This window comes from Mus musculus, chromosome 18, assembly GCF_000001635.26.
Source record: "Mus musculus strain C57BL/6J chromosome 18, GRCm38.p6 C57BL/6J".
Taxonomy (NCBI): Eukaryota; Metazoa; Chordata; class Mammalia; order Rodentia; family Muridae; genus Mus; species Mus musculus.
In genome coordinates, this window is record NC_000084.6 from 14,625,109 (window position 1) to 14,651,257 (window position 26,149).

The window sequence follows — 26,149 nt, forward strand, 5'->3', positions numbered from 1 at the left end:
TTGTCACCACCAATTAAAAACTTTTACGAAACAGGACCGTTATAAAACAATTAAACCTTGCAAATGCACCAGTCTCCAGGAAGACAGTCCTGGAGGAAATTCTGCTTATTAAAATTGCAATTTTAGTTTCCATTAAAGGAGAATAAGACAACAGAAGATGGGTTGGCAAGACAAATTATTTCTTAATGTCAGTTGAGCTCATTTCAAATGAGATAACGTATCTCCACCAGGTTGGGATCAGCACAATTTTGTCTCTTCAACTCATTTATCTAATTCAGTCATCTTGATTATAGCTTCACGGACTTCATTTTCAGAGAAAGAATTCTGCAACAAACATCCTACACAACACGCTGATTACTGAACAGTTAATTCTAATTAACGTGGGCATGGCAAGAGAATATTGATCAAGTCCTAGAATGCAAATACCGTCTACTCGTACCGGACTAGAAACCCAGAGTGCAGTCTCCAGACAAAACAGTAAGAGTCAAAGAGATCTAATTTAAAGAAACAAATGAGAAAATTAAAATCACAAATAATTTATTCTTTCGTTAGAGTTGATACAGTTTTAAATAGCAATAAAGTACACAGTGGTGGAGAACCTGGCACAGAACTTACAAGCATCTCAGTCACAAGAAGGCTGTCCACGCCTCACCGGTTCACACTTGATGCCTATTTTCTACTGTCCAAGTTGAAGAACACCCTATACTCTGACCTTAAACACACACACTCTCATCCAGACACATTGAAACCCCTCCTCTGATTACAGTATGTTGACAACAGTACACTTTGCTTCTTTGCATTTATGGCACTCCTTCTGTTCTGTTTTCAGTTAGAAGTGGCAAAAACTAATTCAATTACAAAGATATGTTATATTCAGTCATATTCCCTGGATGCAGACAACTGTGAGGATACAGCAACTTACCTTTGGGCTAGATATTTTTAAAGTATGCTTAAATAGATGTGTTTAGAAATCTCTCAGTACATGTTTTCTTGCCCCATGGCATATCCCCAAATTTAGCTAAAATAATCAGTCTCAAATAATGATTAAGTATGTCGTGCTTAAAAACAAGAAACCGTAAAATGTCACCTCTCGGCTTTCAGTGCGAATGAGAAATGGCCATCAAAGCATTTTCCTCGCGCATTAACTAAGATGAAGAGAGGAACACGAAGGCGCCCTTTGCTTGTGCCCAGTTAAGAAAGTTAAAGCACAAGCGTGTGAAGTCTCGTGGACTCCTCCCTGCTCCATGAACCAATCATGGTAATGTAAAAAACAGTAAGGTGAGACCAATGCTGCCTCCTCTCTGACGTGGTGAGAGCTCCCTGATTACAAGACAAGGTAAAAACATCCCGCTTCCTCCTTTTCTGTTATTGCTGTTTTAAGAGAGGCTTCCCTCCTTTTACACAAACCTGCCAAAGTTCACAGATGCAACATAATTATTGCCTTGCGTTTGAAAACAGTATTATAAACCATATTTACAAAAAGGTTTTAATGCACAAAACTGGAAGGCTTTTTAAAAAATGTCTTTGTACTCAAAAAACTGTATCACAGCGCCCTTGCTAATCTGGTAGATAAGAGAGAGAGGAGTTTCCTCTAAGAACTAACAGCGGGCCTGTGGTGGGCTTCTGCCTCCCCTCGCCTGTCTTCAGAGCACCACAGCACCGAGCATCTACCACACTCCACATTAACAGGGGTTCTGATTCTGCCCAGTGTGTAGTGTACCGCTTTGCATATTTATCACATGAAATAAACATAATAGACAAAATATTGCTGCTGTAAAAAGTGTACATTTCCCCCTTCCCCTTACAAAATAATCGGTGGAAAAGTATGAAACCCCCTGAAGCTCCGCGAACACACACCCAGCTGCTCACACCTTTCAGGCTGTGACAGTCCATTTGCAGCACAGTTCTGAAACCGCTGCAAACTCCTCACGTCAATGCATTTTCTGTCCAATGTTGCCATCTAGAGTAGAAACGTGAAATCAGGTGCATCGGTAGCTACGAAGCCTTTACAAACTAAACCATAACAGCTACTTGCTGACGAAGCAGCCACTTAGCCAAAGGTTTTCCCAAAAACCTAGCTGGAATGGAAGGAGTCTTCCCAGGGGGGTGTCCATGGTGCAGTGCTGTGACAACGTGCCTGCTAATAGGTACTGGCTATTGGAATGTAAGGACATTTTCACTGCTGGTAATTTCCATACTGTCCCTGAAAGATAAATTCGAAAAACAGAATTAGCTAACAGCTTAACCTAAGTTAGTTTAACACAGAAAATTACAAATATAATTTGCATATCATCATCTCAGAAAAGTGACTATCCATCCAAAAAATACAAGTGTTTATGCACGATCACTCTAATTTTCCTGACATTATACTCAAATGCAAATGGTTTGTACAGCCCACATCACCAGACGATTAGTACTTTAAAGCTGGACCCGGTAGCACACACGTGAAAGTCTTGGATTGGGCTGGGCTGGCAGGGAGAGTAGGTACATCTCAAAAGCGTAATTAATGGTCAGTGCACTCAAAATGAAGTGCTACAGACTCTGTGGTAAATGCACGCCTGCTCAAGCGCGCGCGCGCAAACACACACACACACACACACACGCACACACGCACGCACACACACACACACACACACACACACACACACACACACACTAACCCTGTTGGTATCTTTACGCCTGTGAAAACACTCTTTAAGGCCAGTTTCCTTACCCATGAACTGAGAGGGTAAGCTACAGCTCTGCACCAGTTTCCCTTCCACCACAGACTGATGATATTAAATCCTACCTCATAGCTATTATGATCCTGGCATCTCAGAGAGGATAGGAAAAAGCGTTTTCCCAGAGAGATGCCATGGCTTATGGCTGCAGTGCAAGCCACCATGGAGGTCAAAGAGAACTGCTTCAAACTAAAGGTTTGAGACCAAGAAGGTAACGAAAGCCTGTCCCAAAATAAGTTAACTAAAGAACTGATTAGTTAACACACCAAGTCTCAATACTGGTGGGTAATTCTCCCCTGGCAATGTGAAGTGAGATGCTAATAAAGAAAGTGCATTGTCCACAACTCACTGGGAAGGGGCCTGGGGAAGGCTTGGCTCAGGCCTGAAGACCTGAGCTCAGGACCCAGTCCTGGAAGGACTGAGTCCAGCACCATCTTCTGATCTCCATGGGGGCACCACGGTGCTCACGTGAGTATGTACACTCAAGTCAATGTACGAACAAGGCCTTCACTTAAAAAAGCTCGAATGGCTTCAGGTCACACTAAGTTTGAGGGAGGTCCCTTTCCCTCCCTCCGGGAAAGGGCCTGAGTCATTTCCCTCCACTAGAGTCACTAATAGTTTCTCGGGCTCCTCTACTTTGTTTTCCATGTGAGATCACTGTCCTATGTAGTGATGAACACAACTACTTCTTGTGCTGCAGCTGTGGTTGCTACAGGTTAGGAGGCAATCCTTCTGGACAGTGTCTGTCCCGATGCTCTCTATGCTGCGGTGACAGCTCTGCAAAGGCACCAGTGTGTCTAGCTTTGTCAACATTGAGTTGCTGTCACCTAGAAGGCAGTAACACACAGGCTGCAAGGAGTGAAGGGAGGCAGCAGGCCAGCACTGACTCAAGCTAAACACACAGCTACCATGTGACATCCACACCTAGGTATTTAGATGAAAAAAATTAATGTGTCCAAAAAGAATTGAACCTGATTGTTCAGGTACTTTAACTGAAACTGGGTAGAAAGCCTTATCAAAGAGTACTAGTCAGCTATAAAGAATTGTTCATGGTCACAATAGTAAGAGCAAATATCAAAACAATCATGGCCAATAAAAGAAGTCTGACTGAGCTTGCAAAAGGGCTGTGCAGGGGGCATCTGCTACCAAGTCTAATGACCTGAGTTCAATTTCCAGGACCCACTGATGGGAGAACTGACTATCACAAGTTGTCTTTTGACCTTCACAAATTTTATTGCATGCATGCATACACACACACACACACACACACACTATAAATTTATAGTGACAGAAAGCCTATCAGCAGACATGTAGGGAGAGTCTCAGTGGATGCAGTGGTGGTTTTAAAGGGGTCAGGGGCACAGAAACCGTGGGGCACGATGATTCATTATTTTGATTTTGATAATGACATCACAGGCATACAGTTAAAAGGCACTAAACGGTATGACTTTTTTTTTTTTTTTTTTTTTTTGGGTCTTCGAGACAGGGTTTCTCTGTATAGCCCTGGCTGTCCTGGAACTCACTTTGTAGAGCAGGCTGGCCTGGAACTCAAAAATCTGCCTGCCTCTGCCTCCCGAGTGCTGGGATTAAAGGCGTGCGCCACCACGCCTGGTTTAAACTGTATAACTTTGATGTGCAGATTGTTACATGTAAATTAAACCTTAAGAGAGTTATTCTGTTTGTGGTTTTTGAGACAGTCTCATATAGACAAGTCTAGCCTCCAACTCACTACCGTCCTGGAGGATGACCTTGAACTCAGGATCCACTGTGTCCCTCTCAATCTCCCCAGGCATCAGCCACTACCCCTGGCTATTCTACAATAGAGACAGGAAGACCAAGTAATCCAAGGTGGGTGTTCACTACTGTAGCCATCTGACAAGGCCAGGGAGGGACTGCAGATAGAGGGGGGAGTTCCAGGTACCAGGAGCTGCCAAAAAAAACAAAAAAAACCAAAAAACCAAACTGGTTCTGAGAGAGCCTGACGCACATCAGAGAGAGCAGGAGGCTGGCATGAGGCAAGAGGAATAAGGAGGGCAGCCGCTCATGCTGCATCCGCTCATGCTGCATCCGCTCATGCTGCATCCGCTCATGCTGCATCCGCTCATGCTGCGGCCGCTCATGCTGCAGCCACAGCTGGGCTGTATGGCAGGAGACTGGAAAGAGTGCGCTCTCTCTTCCCAGGCCCAACATACAAAGCTAACACTTCTCAACACTGTAGCCACCACTGACGGGAAGGTGGCAGAACTTGACTGTTATTAAAAGGCCACTCCAGGTCCTGTGTGGAGAACAGACAGACTCTAGATAGGGCAGGATGGAATCAGCTAAGCCAGGAAGGGCAAATGACAGTTGCAGTTTTGAAAAAGGTTTTGAAAAAAAGCTAGTAGACACAGTTTTAAGGAAAGGTAATGAAATTTGTTGCTTGATTCAATGTTTACTCATGGGGGGGTGGATGGGAGGGGGAGGTGTGTTTGCTGAGGCTAACACGACTGTCAGACAAAGGAACTGTTTCCAGAGACAGAGAGCACAAATGTACCTTGAAGAGGTAGAGGTAGGCGCTCACTCTCCATTTCTCACTGTAACTATATAAACTGCCACGACAACTTTATCACTATTGTGCTAAGCAATCTGCGTTGGTTTTCATTCCCTCATCCAATCTCAAAAACACATAGATCAGAAGCTAGGCAGGCATGGGTTGCAACCCCCAGCTCCAGAGGCACAGACAAAAGAAGGATCCTACAGCAAGCCAGTTGGCTAGACCAAAGGAACTGGGGTGCTCTGAGTTCAACTCAGAGACCCTGCCCCAGTCAGCATACAGACAGATGAAGACACACCACACACATTCTAAATACAACAAGTCAGCCAGTGTCTTGTGTAGGCTAAAGTGTGAAGCAGGATTGTTCAGGAACTTGGCTAACTACCTAAGTGCTCTACCTTGCAGTTCAGGTGGACTATGGTATAAAAGAGGAGGCAGACTACTGTGAGGGGTGTTGGTTCCCTAATTTCTTTCTCAGCCTGTTTATCCTTTGTGTACAGAAAGGCCATTGATTTGTTTGAGTTAATTTTATATCCAGCTACTTCACTGAAACTGTTTATCAGGTTTAGGAGTTCTCTGGTGGAATTTTTAGGGTTATTTATATATACTATCATATCATCTGCAAATAGTGATATTTTGACTTCTTCTTTTCCAATTTGTATCCCCTTGACCTCCTTTTGTTGTCTAATTGCTCTGGCTAGGACTTCAAGTACTATATTGAATAGGGAGGAAGTGGGCAGCCTTGTCTATTCCCTGATTTTAGTGGGATTGCTTCCAGCTTCTCTCCATTTACTTTGATGTTGGCTACTGGTTTGCTGTAGATTGCTCTTATTATGTTTAGGTATGGGCCTTGAATTCACATGATATGTACTCACTGATAAGTGGATATTAGCCCAGAAACTTAGAATACCCAAGATACAATTTGTAAAACACATGAAAGTTAAGAAGAAGGAAGACCAAATTGTGGACACTTCACCCCTTCTTAGAATTGGGAACAAAACACCCATGGAAGGAGTTACAGAGACAAAGTTTGGAGCTGAGACAAAAGGATGGACCATCTAGAGACTGCGGCACCCGGGGATCCATCCCATAATCAGTCACCAAACACAGACACTATTGAATACACCAGTTTTTTGTTTGTTTGTTTGTTTGTTTGTTTGTTTGTTTTTTCAGTTTTTGCTGAAAGAACCCTGATATAGCTGTCTCCTGTGAGGCTATGCCAGTGCCTGGCAAATACAGAAGTGGATGCTCACAGGCATCTATTGGATGGAACCCTATAGGAGGAACAACAATATGAACTAACCAGTACCCCCAGAACTCGTGTCTCTAGCTGCATATGTAGCAGAGGATGGCCTAGTCGGCCATCATTGGGAGGAGAGGCCCTTGGTCTTGCAAAGATTATATGCCCCCGTACAGGGGAATGCCAGGGCCAGGAAGCAGAAGTGGGTAGGTTGGGGAGCAGGGTGTGGGGGAGGGTATAGGGGACTTTCAGGATAGCATTTGAAATATAAATGAAGAAAATACCTAATAAAAAAATTGGAAAAAAAATAAAAGAAGAAGAAGGAGGAGGAGGAGGAGGAGGAGGAGGAGGAGGCAGAGGCAGAGAAGTGCCGAATGACAGAAGCAGGAAGATGGAGACATCCGCTCTAGAAGCCGGAAGCATTCATCTGTCTGTCTTAGCTGCACACCACGCTTGCAAGAACAACGAGTCTCACCTTTTAAAATATATCAAGTTATCTAATCTGGTTTTAATTTTTAAAGCATTTTTCTTAGATTATGCATATCCGTGTGTCTGTGTACGGGTACCATGCACACACGTGATATAGTCAGATCCCCTTGGAAGCAGGAAGCAAAGGTGGCTGTGAGTCACCTGACATACTGCTGGAAACTGACCTTGGGTCTCTGCCAGGAGAACAAGTGCTCTTAACAGCTGAGCCATCTCCCTAGGACCCTCATCAGGTCTTTTAAAGGTAACTTAACTATTCAATAATAATTTTACTTCTTAGACAGACTTTATTTCTGGGCTGGAGAGATGGCTCAGTAGTTAAGAGCACTGGCTGCTGATCCAGAGGACCTGGACTCAATTCCCAGCACCCACACGGCAGCTCACAAGTGTCTGTAACTGCAGTTTCAGGGAACCTAGTGTGACCTTCGGACCTTCCCAGGCACTGTACACAGAGTACAATTTCTGCCCTCTCCCCCACTCTGCTCTGCACAGAAGCAGGCACGCTCATGCACCTCACCCTTCCCGTGTCTGTCTCTTGTCCTCTTGTCCTTACTTAGAGACCAAGTGCCAGTACAAAGGGCTGCAGGCCTGACAGATAGACAGACAGACAGACAGAGCAGGAAACACTGCTTGCAGCTCTAGTGCTAGTTACAGCATTCTCAAATTGTGACATCTTCTACATTAGCCTCAGATCCCTGACTTATAGACTACACACAGTTCCATGTTCCTAACTCCCCCACTTTAGTACCTTACAAGCAGTGAATGTATTAAGATGTCCTCACTGCAAATTCACTGCACAAACCTGAAACATTCCGTGGTCTATAGTCATTCCCAGAGCAAGTCAGAACAACCACGGCGGCATCCCTAAGTGCCTAGGCGCACAGTCCAAGTCTGCGGGGTCTGATTAAAAAGAGAAAAACCCAGATGGATACTACCAGGTTCTAGGGAATCTTATCTTAGGATAAGTAAGACACATTTCAACATCTGAAATCGAGGGTAGAGAAAAAACACTTGGCGATAGAAACACGTGTGAAAGTGTGAGCAGGGAACTTGGAACACAAAGAGCTCTGACAGCAAGTCCAAGTATGCCGGGTGAGCTGCACTGGGGAACAGAGGAAAGCACGGGCCGCGTTCACTAATGAGGGACACTGGAGAAGTACCGATGACAGTGTGTCCGGGGACAATGAGCTGCTGTTGTACTTCAAGCTGTTACAATCAAGAGTGATTGTTATTCAACTGTGCTGGTCTTCTCAAATATCTTAAAGTACTAATTAGAGTGTAGTAGTGGCTAGCAGTCATGAGAAGGGGGCTACATGTGATTCATCATGGTTGAAATTCCAGTTCATGGAAGCTGACAGATCACAGGTTCAAAACAACAACATAGTGAAATCTTGACTCAGAAGTCCACAGAAATGAAGGACAGCGTGGTAACTCCACGGCTGGTAGGCAACTTACCTGGTCGTACCCATAAGGCCTCTGCTGGGGTGGCTGGGGTGGTCCTGGCTGTGTTGGTCTATAGCCCCCATACTGCTGACCTTGACCCTGAGGATAATTAGGATACTGAGGACCTGGACCGCCCTGCGAAGGACCTGCAAGACAACAGCAACAAGCCCAAAGGTAAAGCTAGAAAGAGTCTCCACAATTTCAGCAAGAATTTCAAACAGATGTTACAAAATTCTTATATCTAAACTGAAAGGGCAGTCAGTCACTTTTGCACAGTGAGATCAAAGCTAATGACTATAGTAAAAGCAAAATAGGGGCTGCTGCTTCAGTGAAATGACTGGGACTATGATAAAGCAGGCCCAGGAAGCAATGGCCCACAGTAACCCCTCAATAATAACTAAGTTAAGATCCATAAGTTAGCCAGGATCAGGTCCTGGTTCTATAACCTAGAAGCAGGCCCAAATGACATAATTTCTGACTAAAGTTGTAAAAACAATGACATACTAATTGTGTGATTAAATTTACATTTGAAGTCATCAAAATGGTAGGGCTGTACCACCATCAATAAACTTATATCAACAGAATTTTAAATAAAAAATGAATGACTCAAAAAGCCACAAGCTGTAATGTGAAAAAAAGCTGAGTGAAAAGTTACACTTTGAAGGCTGCAGGTATGGCTCTGTAACTCCAGTTCCAGGGATCCATGCCCACTTCTGACCTTCTGAAACACTGAGCACACACGTGGTACACATACATACAAGCGGGCAAAACACCCACCCCCGTGAAATACAATTAAATTTTAGAAGAGAGTTAACACACTGAGAATCAAGTATTGTTAATAGTGTAATTGTCCCTATGGGAGAGACCGCCTGTGTTAAGCAAGCTTGTCCGCTTTAGAAACTCAACTAACGACAGCCGAGAGCCATTTCTCCAGCGGAAGCTCATGGCTTGGACACTTCAGTGTCTTCCCCAACAGCCACTTAAGACCTACCATAAAAACAAGGACTGCACCAGGCAGTGGTGGCGCACGCCTTTAATCCCAGCACTTGGGAGGCAAAGGCAGGTGGATTTCTGAGTTCAAGGCCAGCCTGGTCTACAAAGTGAGTTCCAGGACAGCCAGGGCTACACAGAGAAACCCTGTCTCAAAAAACAAAACAAAACAAAACAAAGCAAAACAAAAACAATGACTGTAGAGAAACTCAGAAGAGAATAATCAACTTTCAACTTCAAATAAATTCTACCAGGTTATTCAATTATTGAATATCAAATTATTAAAACACCAACCTAGAAGACAGTTTGACCAGTAAGGCCTCTAAATGAGCACAATGGGGAGGCCTCCTTTAGGATTCCTGCCATTCAACAAATCAGTAAGTATTTAAGTATTTAAAGAAAATTCTTTTGTCTTTTCCAAGTGAAAACTGTTTTTCTCAGGTTAGTATATTTAGCTCATTTAGTGACATCAAATTTGTTTTCATGTACTTGCAATAAAATTTATCTGACATACAAAAGTCATGAAAAGGAAATGCCATTCAGAAAAGGCAAGAAAGCCCATGGATAAGTACTAGCCGTCATACACACCTAGACTTCTCTTCACTGCGAAGAGATTCGATGCCCCATCAGTTAGTGGTAATGCACATGCTACGGGACACAAGAATCTCAGCTTCTTCATAAGCAGACAAAGACAGTGCCAGAAAGCAGACAGGCTTACACCAACGGCCCAAAGCACTTACTCACAAGAAAGAGAACAGTTAGCAGAAAGGCACACCCATACTGACAAACTGTTGCTGCAGACGACCCACGCCTCACTCTCTACACATAAAGTGGTAGACGTTGCCTAGATGTAAGACTGGATAGGTGGGTGGGTGGACAGACAGATAAAGAACCAAAGAAAAATATTTAAAGTCAGACATTGTAATAGATTTTTAAATCCAGGGCCATGTGCACACCAAGCAGAGGAAGCAGACAGCACTATGAAAATTTTACAGGAAATACCGCTGTACATTCTCCGAAACGCTGTAGGATACACGAATTCAGTAAAGACACCCTTAGCAGTGCTTTTAGCTAGAACAACAAACATTGTCTTTATTTATCTGAATAATCTTTTGCTCTGCACTAAAAAACAGTACTTTTTATAGTGAGTTACTTATGTACCTAATTATCACTTATCTAAGCTCGTAACAGACGCAAAAATCCATTCTTCTCATTTTTAAATTGTCACCTTACCACTGAACAATGAACCAACCATCTTTAGCCTGTAGTTCTTCGGAAACAGATATGATTAGTTTATTTAAGGGTAACACCTGCATGTAATGTCCTTGATTATGGTGTGTGCTCACATGCATGTGTACGCTCATGCTAAGCCTCTGCCTTATTTTTTGAGACACACTCCTGGTAGCTGAGTCTTTGGGTAAAAGTAACTGGCCAAAGGCCCCAAGGACCCTCGCCTCTGCCCCTCTGCCCCTCTGCCCCTCTGCCCCTCTGCCTCTGCAGTGCTCTGGCTAAAGAGGTGTAGTTTTCAGGTGGGTGCTGGGGCTCTGACTCAGGTCCTCATGCATGTGTAATAAACACTTTTACTAACTCGGTTATTTTCCCATGCCTTTAAAAGGAGCACTTGAAATCAACACTATAATGGCAGACTGGGCTAAAATTATGCTTATAAAATGGTACCAGCTGGAGAGGCAGATGATGCCATGGGTAAGGCACTTGCCACCAAACCTGGTAACCTGAGGTCAATTTCCAGGACACACATGGTGGAAAGAAGTGACTCACACAGGCTATCCTCTGACTTCTATGTGTGCACTGTGCTCCATGTGGGCACGTGTACATGTGTACACAGACACACACACCACTTTCGCTAAACATAAACAGATGGTTAACATTTAGAATAAAAGTTAAATGCTATGTATGTATTTCAGAAGACCTCTTGCCACGTCTTCTGGTAGACAAGCAGACTGAAGAAGCTCACCATAGCTCTGCTGCTGCCCTGGGTATCCCTGCTGTCCCGGGTACTGCTGCTGCTGGGGTGGGTATCCTTGCTGTGGAGGTGGTCCCTGGTAAGCGTCTTGCTGTTGGCCATACTGGGAGTTTCCTACAGAAGAAACGGAGAAGAGGAGCGCAAAGTCCTGAGAAGTCTGCCTAATTAACGATTTTGGCTTTTCCCTCTAAGATGCACAGCCAACAATACAAGAACAAAATGAAATGCCATATTTTTTAAAAAACTTAACAAAACAAAGAAAAAACTCAAACCAAACAGAAGGATTTCGGCCAAACAAACTGCAGTTTAAGCCAATTGTGCAAGGTTGAACTGCAGCTCTTTCAGCGCCTCTGCCATTACGAGCATTACAGTTACTGGAGCATCACAGGCCTAAGATCATGACTATGCTAAATAAAATAAAAAAGACAAAATTAAAGACAGCTACAAGAGCACACACTAGCTACACAAGGTCAGCAAGCTGTTCCCTACAGGCTCTATGCTGAGATGTAAATAATACATACGCATACACGCACACACGTACACACTCGTACTCTCGTGTGAGCACACACACACACACACACACACACACACACACACACACACAAAGGGTTGGGGGATGGGGTTGATGGATTTATGTCCAAAGAGTAAATTTCCACGGAGCAAAAAAGCATTTTTAAATGTTTTAGTCTTTTTACTGCTGTTAGAAATGACACATCATAGTTACACATTCTAAATCTTTGTAAGGTTGTTTGGGGGGCCCTGTAACTTTCCAGCCAGCCAGCCACTAGTACTGTACGAGAGCTTTGCATGGGAGACGCTGTCCTATGCAAGAACTACCATTCCTGGAGAAGGGATGTGCATGTGTATGTGTGAAGGTATATAGATACCTCCTTCGTAGTAATGTTGTGAGGAATCCTCATAAGGCCTATCGTAGCCTTGTTCAGGATACGACGGTTGCTGATAACCGTAATCATTATGACCTACATCAATTCGACAAGAGACAGGAAGAAACGTTAATGGCCACTGAGTGAAAACCCTACAATTAAACTTTAAGATAAAACTGAAGAAAAAAAAAAAGAAAAAGAAATGGAAATACATAAAAAAATAATCTTAATTGCATTAGCAAGTATTTACCAACGTGAAAGCTTTCACTGTGAGATTATAAGCATACTATTTCAAGGCAAAGAACAGTAATCTTAGAAATGTTACACTCATCCTCCAAACTGTGATAATCCTCACTGAGGACAAAAAACCCTTACATCCTATTTTAAAAAAGAAAGTGAGAACATTTAGGCCTCTCACATGTAAGAAATTCGAGACCAATCAGAATGAACAAAGGATGGAAGTTATCATAGTTTAATCAAACCCCTGTTCTACTGGACGCCATTTCCAGCACACACTAAAAACAATACAAAATATGAGGTCCTTGAGTTTGTACTCCGAAAAGAAGTGAAGTGAGTTTCTAACACCTCTAATATTTTATTGCATCAAGTACAAGTGTTTCACAGTATTTCCAGATGCCAAAAAAAGTCATTTTTTTTTAAAGATATGGTCTCTCACCCTGGGTTCCTAGAGCTCGCTCTGTAGACCAGGCTGGCCTCAGACTCACAGGGACCCACCTGACTGGCACCCAAGTAAAAATGTATCTTATAATGCTGTCATTTAAAGCTTCTTTAGAAATATTTCTAGAGTATTCTGCACATAAAAGTTCATAAAATTCATATTTCCTGAGTTGGAGAACACCTTAAGTTTTATGACTCAGTAACTTCCACCAGTAGACTATTTTTTTTTTTAATTCTTTAATGTTTCACTTAAAAACGAAATGTAGGAACTAATGTCTTCAGTTGCTAAATGGGTACTAATGCTCCAGAAAGGCCTACTTAGGACTGTAGTCACAAACACATGTCACACTCACTGTGTTAGGATGAAAGTCTCTAAGAGCTGGCAATGTATGATCAACCAGCTTACTGTGGCCGTGGCCGGCTGAGATCAAAGTTCTATTGTGACCCAATCATGTCTGCTCACTTTAAGTGCTGCCCACAGCAGCTCTCTTGCTATCTTTAAAGGTCTGCAATGTGACAGCAAGACCACATGGCCCACAAGGACCAAAACCTTCACTGCCTGGCCCTTTGCAGAAAAACTCAGGCAAACACTCACCCATGTATTTATGGGCAAGACTATCTGGACCTGAGAGAAGATACTCACTTTTGCCTAAGGAAATGTAATTGTGGCTAACACTCTGTACTTGTCAGGGCCTACTATACATACATCTGTGAAACCATGGTACTACTTAGACTAAGAACAAGCTAGCACAAGTAATAAATGTTAAGTTTCAATAGTTACAAAAATAAGGTGCCTATTTTCAATAGAAAGGTTTAAAATAAGACAAAGTTCGTATTTCAGGAAATGTTCAGGACCCAAAACCATTAAGTTCAACACAATTGCTTAAGATGTACTTTAAAGTTGATTTAAAAGATCATTTATTCTGAGATTACTTCTATTTACCAGATAGATGCCACCTTTGAAATCTTCTATAAATGTACTATTAATAAAGTCTAAATTTCAGAAAAAAAAAAGCTTCATCTATCCACAAAGAATTAAGGAGAGGAAAAAGCCCCAATACTCTGAATACCAATGGCAAGAAGACCTGAGATTAAAAGCACACAGCTCTAAGCGGAGTTATGCACCATCACTGACCAACGCTTCTGTGTGTAGCCCTGGTGACAGTGCTTAGCACAGACATGCCTTTATGCCTTGTATGCTGACGAAAAGCAGCAGATGAAATGCCATTTGAATGCAAACTCCATCTTCTTGGTGGTTTGCGTTAGGTTCTAGCCAAGGGGTCCTAAACGTTAGTCTGAAGTTTCTTTGCCATATAATTGCGTTAAAAAAAATAACAAAAGAATTTACTTTATGGATGAAATATTTTGGCAAAACACTATGAATTACTATGTAATATTACTTTTTACCTATTAACATTATCTATTATTTTACCGATTCTATGTTGAATGTTTCTTCAAATTAGGATACAAAATTTTCAAACAAAAAGAGTTTTAAACTGCCCAGTAGAAATGCCCTTGTACACCTGGATTATCAGTGCCTGCACTTTCTTAGCGGAGTCAACTTCTTACAAGTCACGTCCCCTTTTAAAGGAGGCAGGGGGAAGTCGCTAAATTATAAACCCAAATGCCTTGCGTACACTCAGTCTATTCAGTGCACCTTATCTACGGCTAGATTGCAGACACATCTTTTCTCAAGAGCAAGCATATAAGGCATAATTCTTTCCCAAGAATGGAACATAAATAAAATGAAAATTACCCAAGAATATTCTCTACAGTCTTATAGAGCTATATTCCTTATATAGAATGCATAAGAGCAAAACAATGAGTGAACTTTATAGCACATGAATTAAATCTATAAAAATACAAAAAAAAAAAAAAGAAGTAGAAGAAGAAATTTGTCTTGGGTTCAAATGAACAATCCTAAATATAAAAAGCTCCTCTTTCACACGAGAGACAATATAGAGATAGAATGTAGCTCCGGATGGACCAACAGTGACCGCACAAATATACTTTGAATTAATTACAAACCAATGTCCTTCCTGGTGGTACTATACAATACCCAAATGCTTTCTTCTAAATGAAGAAACAAGTTGGTAGTTTCTTCGCCCTTCATTAAAGAGTTGTGAAATGCTGTCTGCATTGATACTGGGCAAGGATAGAAACGGGAAGGGTAACATTAGGAGAGATTACCATCAGGGTAATATTGCTGGTTCATGCCTTCTGGAGGACCTTGTCCACCATGACTGTATTGGTCCCCATAATAGTCTTCCTGGCCTGAGTACTGCTGTGGTGGGCCTGAAAAACCACAACCAGTCAAGACATAAATCATTTGTTCTCTATGGCATCAAAGGCGATCGTTCTAATCTGCTGTTACGAGAGACTACTTCTGAGCTGGAGACCCCACCATGCTTTGGCACTATTCCCAGGTACACACACAAGCAGGTCCACACGTCATTTATAAAATTAATATAAGATACACATAATATCAAACAATATCAACTCGGAAAAACAACCTCTGAAACAGGGGCTGAAGCTGGTGGGAACCTGACTTCTTTTTACTTTGACATTAACGCTAAAGCACTTTGAAGTAAAATTGGCTTTGTTCTGTCATATATTTAGTAGCTTCTAAAAAAGGGAGGGGGCATTTTCTGATATTTATATTTCCTGATGTCATCTTTCCCTGGAGAACACCAGGCAACAGGAAGCTGGGTGCTGGGACGCTCCTATGTGCCTAGGACCCTCTGTACCCTAAACCCTGCTCCCTTCGTGGGTGTCAGGGGAGTCCAGCAAAAGCCCTGGATTTACCTAGATCAAAAGTTCATTAAAACTTCAAGCCCTTCAATTACTGTTATTTACATTAAGCACGGAATTTCCCAAATGGCGTCTCACCCTGTTGCGGAGGTCTGTAGGGAGGCATCTGTCGCTGGCCCATCATGTGACTGCCTTGGTTAACTTGGCCCATCAGCCCCATGGGCGCCTGCTGTCCTTGGTAATGCTGTGCCCCTCCAGGTGGCATATTGTACTGCTGAGAAGGAGGCTGCTGGTGCATCATCGGCCCTAAGGACACGCAAAACATCATCATACAGTATCCCGGCACAACAGTTCACCATTTCATGATAGATACAAGAACTTCTTACAACATAATACGCGAGTGTGTGATCAAACAAGGAACACTGACTTCAAATATAAATGAGTCTCTGCACAAAGCTCACAGGCCAGAATTTATCTGCAAATAAGGAAAACAACCAAGACCTGGTGGTGGCCCTCAGGTCCACCAGAGTGCTCCCGTTATCTTTAAAAAACAAAAATGGAGACAAGCTCTTTCTGGCATATACATTTCCTATCTGCATCATCTCACCATCTCTCTGACAAAGCATCCTCCTGCAGCAAGAGGAAAAGGCTGGAGACAAAACCAACAGAAGAAACCAACTTCCAGGCTTCTACTTCCTTCTCTAAGTAGAGGGGAGGAGAAAGATGACTTCTCTGTATGCATGTGAGCCTGCATGATGTATGCACACCGCATGCATGCAGGAGCCCAGACAAGGGAAGGCATCCAGAGAACAGAGTCACAGGTGCTGTGAGCTGCCCGCTGTGAAGGCTTGGGACTGAACACAGGTCCTCTGGAAGAACAGCAAGCACTTCTAACCACTGAGCCATCTCTCTGGCCCTACACTTTCATTCCTTTTAGTAGACATTTATTCTATAGTGGTAAACGGAAACCTATAGAAGCGCTTCATAAACAGATCAACTGAATTTTATAAACTTCAATTTCATGCAAAATTTCAAAAAAAAAAATTTCCCTTTCCCAATTTTTTTACAAGCTTTATAAACTTGAAATCAATGGTCTAGTTTTTGTTTTTGCTTTTTAAAGATTTTTTTTAATTGTGTGTGTATGGGTGTTTTGCCAGCATGTGTGTATCTGTGTACCATTTGTATGTATGCCCAGAGGGATCCCCTAGAAGTGGAGTTACAGACCCGAGAGCTGTCACATGCGTACTGAGAACTGACCAAGGTCCTTTCCAAGAACACTGTACCATCTCTCCTGCCTCCAGGACCTCGGTGTTCCTTAATAACTAACTAAAATCCTCTCACCTTGCCCATGCTCTCACCTGCCCCAACCCCCGTCTCCCTATCCTAAAACTACCAGGAAAAGGCCTGTAATAAGGCATGGGCTACCCAGTCTACCGAGTGAGAATCCAGTCCCATTGCTGCAGCACACACAGCGAAGACTGTCACGTGACAAGCAGAGGCCATCTCATCCCATGCTGCCACATGGCAGGGGAAGGTGCTCCTAGAGACCTGCTGGGTCATTAGAGAACAGAGTCCCTCGGCCTGCCTACCACTCTCACCCGGCTGTCTCAAGAGTGTGTGTGTCATCTTGCAGTATCCCGCTTAAATAGTATCCAACTACAAAAGGGAAAGTTCTGCAGACCACAATGACACAGGTGAGTCATAGGCTCATTATTAATTTTAACAAATATCTAAAAACGAAGCAGCCCACTCTGAAAGTCTCCAGGGACCGTGCGGGTACAAAGCTTTACCTCCATGGCATGTGACCATCTGTTTCCTGGAAAGAAATGCTTTTCCAGAGCGCCTGCCTTCCTAACTACCTTTGTGCTTTCTGCTTTTTTCCGAATTCTTTTCTCTTCTCTCCAATTTTTATTATTGTAAACAGAAGTTCTTCAAAGCTTACTGGAGCCGTTATGCATGGACATGGCTCACTGCAGTACCCACACAAGCGAGGAACCCACAGAACAAGACCCGCTAACAGTACCCGGCAACACTGCACGCATCAGGCCCGAGTTCTAAATGCACCTCTGTGCCTGCAAGGATGGTGTGAGCCATGCACATGGCTGGAGTCCGAGGAGCCCTTTAGATCCCCTAGACCTGGAGTTACAGGCAGTCATGAAATGCTTTGTGGGTAACTGGGAGTCGAACGCGGGTCCTCCGAAAGAACTGTGTTCCTAACCGCTGGGTTATTGCTCTATTCATGATCGTTTGACATAATATGATAAAAGTTTTAATGCTATTACTCATAATTTGTTGTGTCAACCTGACTGCACCTTTTTAAATTTCATTTTCAAGAAATGAAAGGTTTGCCTTATTTTTATTATCAAAAAAATGCCCAAAGAACTCCTGACTTAGAAGTAACGGTGCAGTTAGACCATATCTGTATACTGGAGCCAAAATGAAAGTCATAGCGAGGGGATGAGGGAATATCAAAAATCTATCACAACAAAATTTGGTCTCACTTGAAAGTCCTTCCAGGAAAGGAAATCCCAGCACAAGGCCCAGCCGGGCAGGACCATGCCACCCAAGCCGGATCTCTTGGGACTGCCAGTGGCTCCAATCCAGTTACCACCCTCCTGTATTCTCTGTCACTTCCCCAGGGGACCCTCACATCACTCAGGATCAATGTAAATCCAGAGACAATGGGGCAGGATGGCACCGTAGAGCACGCATTCTGCACCACCCCCTTGAAGGTGTATCCGTGAAAAGAGTTTAAAACCTCAATTCTGATTATCTAGGGCACACATGGTTTTCCTTAACACACTAACGGAAACAAGTTAAAGGACAAAGGCTACCAACTCTACAAATGTGTACCCTAGAATAAAGAAGCATTTCAAAATGAATATTACATAATCATTGCTTCAAATAACAGCAGCATACGGTGTCACTTCACAGATATCCCTTGTTTCTATATAATGTTGATATCAGATACACTACGAAGTAGATAATACATACAAAGGTGTATAATACCTCATTAATCTAAGATAAAATTTTTCATGTATTTTGCAAAGGACATAAACCAAATATTTACCATTTCCACACTAATCCATTTTGAATTTTACAATGTATTACACAGTCTACAATAACAATTCTATATTAAACACAAAAAATAGCGCAAAATTGGTATACTTTATGTTACTGATATCATGAGCTCCAAGAAAATTTTGTCAAGAAGCAAATTTGAGTGCTTCTTACTAGGCCCAAGGCAAGGAGCCAGGGTGACAGACAGATGTGACAGTATTGTAACCATCTCAGGGGCTTACACTAAGACCAAAAGAACTTACAAATGTTAACAGTTCATTAATTTGAGAAGAATCTTAAATGGTGTTATTTTAAGACCATTTTTCATACACGCACATACATAGGCACATCCACTTCTATCTTCACACACAAACGACCTTCCCAGACATTTATTTACAGTAACTGTTTTAATGGCTGTGATTCTCAGTCCTACTGACATTCACCGCATTTCTGGTGGTCCCCAAGAGGGTGTTGCCACCTGAGAGTAGAGGACAGACGCAGAGTCCCCACAACGAGGAATCGGCTACAACCTCAAGACCATCACTAGCAGTGAGGTAAGACACTCTACTCTGGTTTTCTTATGGTCATCGCAGGCATTTTCACAAACTAGTCTGAGAACTACATTATGGATTCTGCTTCGTAGTGATTAAAAAATTTTAAAAAAACCAACTGAGTATGTTATGGATTAATAAATGTAGCAACAGACAAAGCTAGGGCATATTTTAGTTAGCAGACCCTCAGAAAATTACTTACAGTTTGAACTAGACTCCAAAGTGACTCATAAAGAAATTTGTTGGTAAACATCTGTTGGTGACTGAACTGAATTCCAAAACCTCTGGATTGGGTGGTACAGTGACAATATGTTGTGAAGAACCCTGTCTAAGTAGACAGTCTTGGGGATGGGCGACATCAGAATGCCTCGCTTGGGGTCAGGAGTCCAGCGCAGCTGCTACACTGTTTGCCTAGTATTCACAACGCACCAGTGTGGATCCCAGCATTACAGGCACCTGGCTTGATGATGCGCGCACGCCTATAGCCCCAGCACTCAGGCAGTGTAGGCACAAGGCTCAGGAATTGAAGGTCACCTTCAGCAACCTACCAAGCTGGAGCTCCACCTGGACTGCAAAGCAAGGGGTGGGGGGTGGGGGGGCTTGGAGGGATGGAGGGAAGGGGAAATATGTAATTATGTTACAATTTTAAAAAGTAACAGCTGACAAATTACAATACCACAGGGAAGGGCACTCACTGGTTTCCTAATGTGTTACAGCAGAAGGACATACACCTAGCCAGTCAATTATCACTCATGATGCAGAGTGACCGAAGCAAACAGAGCATCTGACTGTCATGAACAAAGAGTATAGAGGAAAGAAAAATAAACAATTACATAATGAAAAGTACAGAGATTTCTATGAACAGGCTAACTGTATGTTACTGTGCCTATAGACTATGTGTATGGAATCATTTAAAACATATCAAGTCTGGCAGTGTCTCCTAGTCCATGTTCTAGGCTTCTTACATCTTCTAGAGTTTTCACATTAATCAGAGGTTAACTTTTCTAAGTAGAAACTGGCGTATTAAAACAAAATATCTGGTCTACAGAACAGAACAACAGAAAGGCTGCAATACACCTCAAACCCTGGATTCACAGCAATCGTGGGATCGGCAATATTCTTGTCAGTCTTGATGGTAAGGAAGAACAAAGATAACACGATCCAGTCGTCTAAAACACTGGTCACCGAACAAGACATTCCCATGGAATACTTCAAGTAACTCTTTTGTTTTCTAACTTTCTATTCTTGAAATTTAGTGAGTGAATCATGACTTGCGATTGCTCCCTTAATTTCATAGTAGTGAGGCCAGTACGGGAAACACTCCCCTATAGTCCCATATACTATAGTTGTCTATAGTTTCTATATTGGATGTCCTACAGTTCCTAAACTTAGGTGGAGTTTGGACTAATAACTACATGTAGACTTATCATGGGGCTAATCTACTGATCAAATCTACCCACCCAATAGAGTCCCCAGCACAGGTAAACTATGTGTGCGTCTTCCCATAACCGCGCTAGGTGAGCGATGTCCCCTGGTGCTGGAGGAGAGAACAGAAGCATCATCCCACTGCCCTTTCTGGATGCTGCCTCCGCACCTCTTCCGCTTCCTCATGTGGTCTGTGCCCTGGGACAATAACCTAACACATTACATGTAGAATGGCACTCAGCTGTGCTCTACGAGTTCTCCCAAAAGTCACAAAACCTAAAGGCAGTTGGAAACCACTCACACTTGCTCTCCACTCACAAGTGAGGCAAGCCCTCGAGAATAGAAATAAGTTAAGACGATGCTGCTGCGCTATGACAATTGAAAAAAAATCAACGTCAATGTTTATGTCTATGTAAAAAGAAAAAGCTTGGTTATCACCACCGTTAGCGATGGGAGTAATAGTGTGGGGTGGGCGGGTCAGAAGATCCTTCTGCTGTAACACATTAGGAAACCAGTGTCCTTCTCTGTGGTATTGTAATCTGTCAGCTGTTACTTTTTAAAATTGTAACATAATTACATATTTGTGTTTTGTCTGCACCTAAGTATGTATGCATCAGTCTCCTTGGAACTAGAATTCTGGATGGTTGTAAGCCATCACGTGGGTGCTGGGAATTGAACCCAGGTCCTCTTACCCACTGGACCATCTCTCCAGCCTTACCCACTGGACCATCTCTCCAGCCTTCAAAGGACGACTTCCAGGAGTTAGTTTTCCCCTTTTACCACAAGCACATTAGAGTCAAGCTCAGGCTCTCCGGGGTGTGTAGCCACCACGCAGTCACACTGGCCTACTTCACTTAATCTTTAAGAATTTGAATCAATTTATCAAAAGCCCCAAGCTCGAAGCTTAAATCTAAGTCCTAAGACTTACGTTCATAGAGCTCTTGAAGCACATTCTTAACGCAAAACAATTGTGGAACTCTTTACAGCTGACGTTTCATTTCTGTTAAGTAAAGCGAGCTACACTTAATGTTTGTGAATGAATAATACACTGCTTCTAGCAAATACAACTGTGGGCCATTTCCAGAGGCTTTTCTGTTCTCATTTGTGGGTTTTTGCTTGATTAAACATCTTTCCAGATTATGACATGACATTTAGTTCCAATTCCTAGTCATTAAGGAAACAGACGTGCATGACCCCAAGCAGTCTGCTGTGCATCAGGGATCAGGCTGTGAACAGAGAAGCCCCTCTTCCGGCCTCTTTGGCTTTCAGTTCTACCGCACCTCGCTCCATGCAGGTGTATACACGGGCACACGGCTCTAACCGTAAAGGCTCCAAGGGACGACGGAAGACCCTCACCTGGACAAGACTGAATTAAGACGGGGAGGCAGATACTGAGATGTCTTATACTTAGACTGTGGTGTGCCACAAGTTCAATACTAAAATTTGCTCGAAGACAGCACAGAGGAGAGTATTTTGCTAAAATTATAGTTTAATAACTGAGTTGAAAAAAAATCTACTTTCTCAACTTCTAGATGAGCAATACTCAACAAACTGAGAGTAGATACCAATCACAGTGCCATCACATATCCAATGGATACTATCCCATGTCCATGGATGGATACTATCACATATATAGAGGCACTTAGATACTATCACATATATATGGATACTACCACATATAACCTGTTTAAAAGCCAACTGCTGCTAATATGCATTTCAATAACACAAATATACAAAAGTATAACTAGTAAATATAACGGGGTCAATTTGTTTTACAGAGTCTTGCTCAGGCTGGTTCATACTCCCAGGCTGTAGTGAGCTGCTCAGCCTCTGCAGCTAACACTGAGGCAGATGCTGTGGTGTATTTTAACAAGTTTCTTTTCTTTTCTTTCTTTCTTTTTTTTTTTTTTTAACAGGGGAGAGCACGAACGCAGTCCCCCACTACCACAAATTATGCAGTCGAGTTTCCCGCATTTGGGGAAATCGCAGGGGTCAGCACATCCGGAGTGCAATGGATAAGCCTCGCCCTGGGAAAACCACCTTCGTGATCATGGTATCTCCCCTGCCAGGTAAGTATCAACAATGTGTTACTATCTTTCTAACTTTCAAACTTTCTCACAAACTACTCAAAAGCTAAAGCCAGTTTTTACTGGTGAGGCCCACTAGCAAGGGGAGCATGCGAGGGAGCTGGAGCTGCTGTAAGGGAGAGGACTAGAGTACGTGTTGAGCAGGAGCTAAAGGGGCGATCTGGGCACAGGCAGGCAGGTGGACAAGCTAGAAAAGGCGTAAGGAAACACATACATGGAAATAGCGTAATGGAACCCAGCACCTTAAAGTCCAAGGATTCCACATCCGACCACTCTGCCTCACTCTACTGCATGGCCTGACTACATCAGCCCCAGTGGTGTAAGCTAACAAACTCACTCTCTACTTCTTAAACAACCTAAAAGATAAAAGTGAGTAAAATTTCTACACGTTAGATTTATTTCATATGAATAAGTAAAATTACAATAAAAGAAATTGGAGAGTATTTTTTCCCTTTAATATCACATTCAAAGTAGAAAGATGAGAAGGGGCGGCAGAATTCTTTCAATTTACAAGTGAGTGGAGGGAAATGAGTTTAAACACTACCAGAATGAATGCATTTAGACTCTCCCTGCAGTGTTCCTGTTAGGAACCTACTGCCGTTCTGGGGTTGCGGGTAGGTGAGAGGTGTAGCTCGCTGGTAGAATACTTGTGTGGTAGGTGTGCACTTGTGTGGTAGGTGTGTACTTGTGGGTACATCCCCAGCAAGAAGAGAAAACTATAACATAAACAGTCAGTTTATAAAAGTACCATTATGCAGGAATACAAACACATTAGCAAATGATACAATGCACTAGTTAATTGCCACAGAACTCGAAGCTGTTATTTTTTTCAATTGTGATGGGTCACTTGACAAACCCTTCCTTCGTCCCTTTTCTCAAACCCACGGTGTTGAACGCACTGAGAGCTCATCCTACCAGTGAGCTACGCTCCTGACTACTAACCATAAGCTGCATCTTAGAATTTCACATTCCTAGAATATTTAGTTTCCATGACTCAAAAGCCCTGTTAATAAAAAAAATGGTGGCACATGACTGTCATCCCAGAATTAACCAGGCTGAGGAAGGCCAACTAGGTTACACAACCAAACTGTATCTCGAAATGAACAACTAGGGGCTGGAAAGGTGGCTCAGTGGTTACGAGCACTTGTTCTTACAGAGGAACTGGGTTTGGCTCCCAGCATCAACATGGTGACCCACAATCGTCCACTAACTCTATTCCTGGGGATGCCCCCTTCTGACCTCCAAAGGTAGCAGACATACACATGTGCACAGGCATCCATGCAGGAAAACATTAACAACAACAACAAAAAACAGCCCCCAGTAGAAAACAATACAACTACTTTTAAGTATTTTTTTCAGTGTTTCTTAATACAGAGATAAATGTTAAAATATGAGGCCCGTCCAAGGATTTTTGCCATTTACAATGCAAACAAAAGCATTAAAGAAACCTTTATTAAATCTGAGACTTGGGGCGGGGCAGTACCAAGGACTGAACTTTTGGTCCTGAAAGAAATTTTTAAGAGGTGAAAATGCAAAAACAGTTCCCTTTCATCTTTAGAACTTTTTAAGCTTCCTAAAAAGGGGCCACCTGCAATGCCGTGTGCTATGATCTCTGCCGTCTACACAGGGAAAATATTTAAATATGGCTTACTGTTATAAAAACTATCTAAAAAAGGTTTTATGATGAACAAACAAAACAATTTTTTAATGTGACTTTCATTTGTCAAATCAGCTTCTGATTCAATGGGTCCCAGGTAAGGTGAGCACCTCTAATCCAAATTACATAACTGTACTTGTATTTTGAAATTATAATATTTGATCATAAATAATTTTAACACAAGCCAACTTCCTCTGAGTGATCTGATTTTTTTTTTTTGTATCAATCAAATTTGAGGCTCACTACATTTTATAGTGAGATAGTTTTACGGTGGTAACGTGCCAAATGCTTAAACAAAGCAATTAGCAGAACAGAGCGCCACTTACCGGCTTTTAGATATTATTTACTTAAAAGAGAACCATGGTAACAACTTCACTATGCTACTAATAAACTGTAGTGCACTCCATGCTAAGTAGCTAGCTAGGGGTGCAGAGGCACCCCCACTAAACACTGGAAGGCAAACCCTTCCCTGCCTCAAACACCAGAAAAGCCATCTGGAGTTACCAGAAGTTCCCCAGCAAGTGAAAGAGAACAAGGCTGGCGAGCTTGCTTGTGAGGGCAGATGGTGTGCCCGCTTGCTTAGGTAACTTACCCAGTGGCCAGCATTAAGAAACAATCCAACACAGAACCCCAAATAAAAGGTGCAAAAGGCAAACCAAGTGCAATTTAATTTACAAACACAAAAAGACTCGGGGCAGCTTCAACTCAACGTTGTCTCTCATGTGCACAGCTGTGACTCAGTTGACACTTAAGACAGAGGCTGCCTCAAATGACCAAAACAAATAGACATTCGACTCAAGGAAAACATAAACGTTCAGTTCTGGGCTTCCCCTTGCTATCGCAGCAATGGAGACGCTGAGGCAGAACTTCCCCAAGTGTGGGCCAGCCTCAGCTACAGAGTAGAAACGTGTCTTAAGAAGCCCCCCCTTCATACCAGCTTGGCTGTAAGAGCCAGACACCTAGGGTAGCTGGTGACGGACAGTGTCTACTAGACACACAGGGAAAACGTACCTATGAAACCTCAGTAAAACAGTTGCCTAAGGGGCTGGTGAGATGGCTCAGCCGGTAAGAGCCTGTTCAAATCCCAGCAACCACATGGTGGCTCACAACCATCCGCAATGAGATCCGAGGCCCTCTTTGGGTGCGTCTGAAGACAGCTACAGTGTACTTACATATAACAATAAATAAATCTTTAAAACAAAAACAGAAACAAAAAACAGTTGCCTAAACAGGAGCAGCATGACAATGCCAGGTGAAATGGCAATATGCACAGAGAAGATCCCACAAGGAATCCCTACACCTGAGTGATGAGCTACCCGTGGGCTACCCCCCAATAATAAGAAGAAAGCGATCCTGAGTCGGGAGCAGGGGTGTGAAGGAGCTGGAGCTGGGGAAGAGAGGGACAGGAGTGCTGTGGACAGTTACCTTGATTTGGTTGCATATTCATGTTTGGTCTGGGACCATAGTTTCCCATTGGCTGCCCCTGACTCATTGTCATCTGGTTCTGCACGGGCATGCTCTGGGATGACGGCACAGAATGGTTGTAACCTCCCATGGAGCCATGGCTACTTGAAGGCATATTCATGGAGCTGTTTGTCATGCTGAGCTGACTGGGTCCAGGTCCCTGCATTGGCATATGGTTAGGCCCTTCAAAGAGAAA

At 42.8% G+C, this 26,149-nt stretch overlaps 1 protein-coding gene and 1 non-coding gene across 7 annotated transcripts in view; both read right to left on the bottom strand.

The window, feature by feature from the left end:
• Positions 1-520: 520 nt before the first annotated feature.
• Ss18 (SS18, nBAF chromatin remodeling complex subunit) overlaps positions 521-26,149 on the bottom strand; it is a 58,791-nt gene continuing 33,162 nt past the window's right edge. The window contains exons 5-11 of one of the 6 annotated variants that reach the window (NM_009280.2): positions 25,915-26,136; positions 15,848-16,015; positions 15,149-15,253; positions 12,284-12,376; positions 11,388-11,510; positions 8,435-8,568; positions 521-2,203 (exon numbers count right to left, since the gene is read on the bottom strand). In NM_009280.2, the coding sequence (NP_033306.2) occupies positions 2,177-2,203; positions 8,435-8,568; positions 11,388-11,510; positions 12,284-12,376; positions 15,149-15,253; positions 15,848-16,015; positions 25,915-26,136 (872 nt within the window). In that variant the 3' untranslated portion in view covers positions 521-2,176. The remainder of the gene's footprint in view (positions 2,204-8,434; positions 8,569-11,387; positions 11,511-12,283; positions 12,377-15,148; positions 15,254-15,847; positions 16,016-25,914; positions 26,137-26,149) is intronic. The other 5 variants (NM_001161370.1, NM_001161369.1, XM_006525948.3 and 2 more) reach the window with 5 other exon arrangements.
• Positions 22,659-22,822, bottom strand: Gm24924. Its single transcript, XR_003952721.1, has one exon. It is a non-coding gene; the product is annotated as a U1 spliceosomal RNA (small nuclear RNA).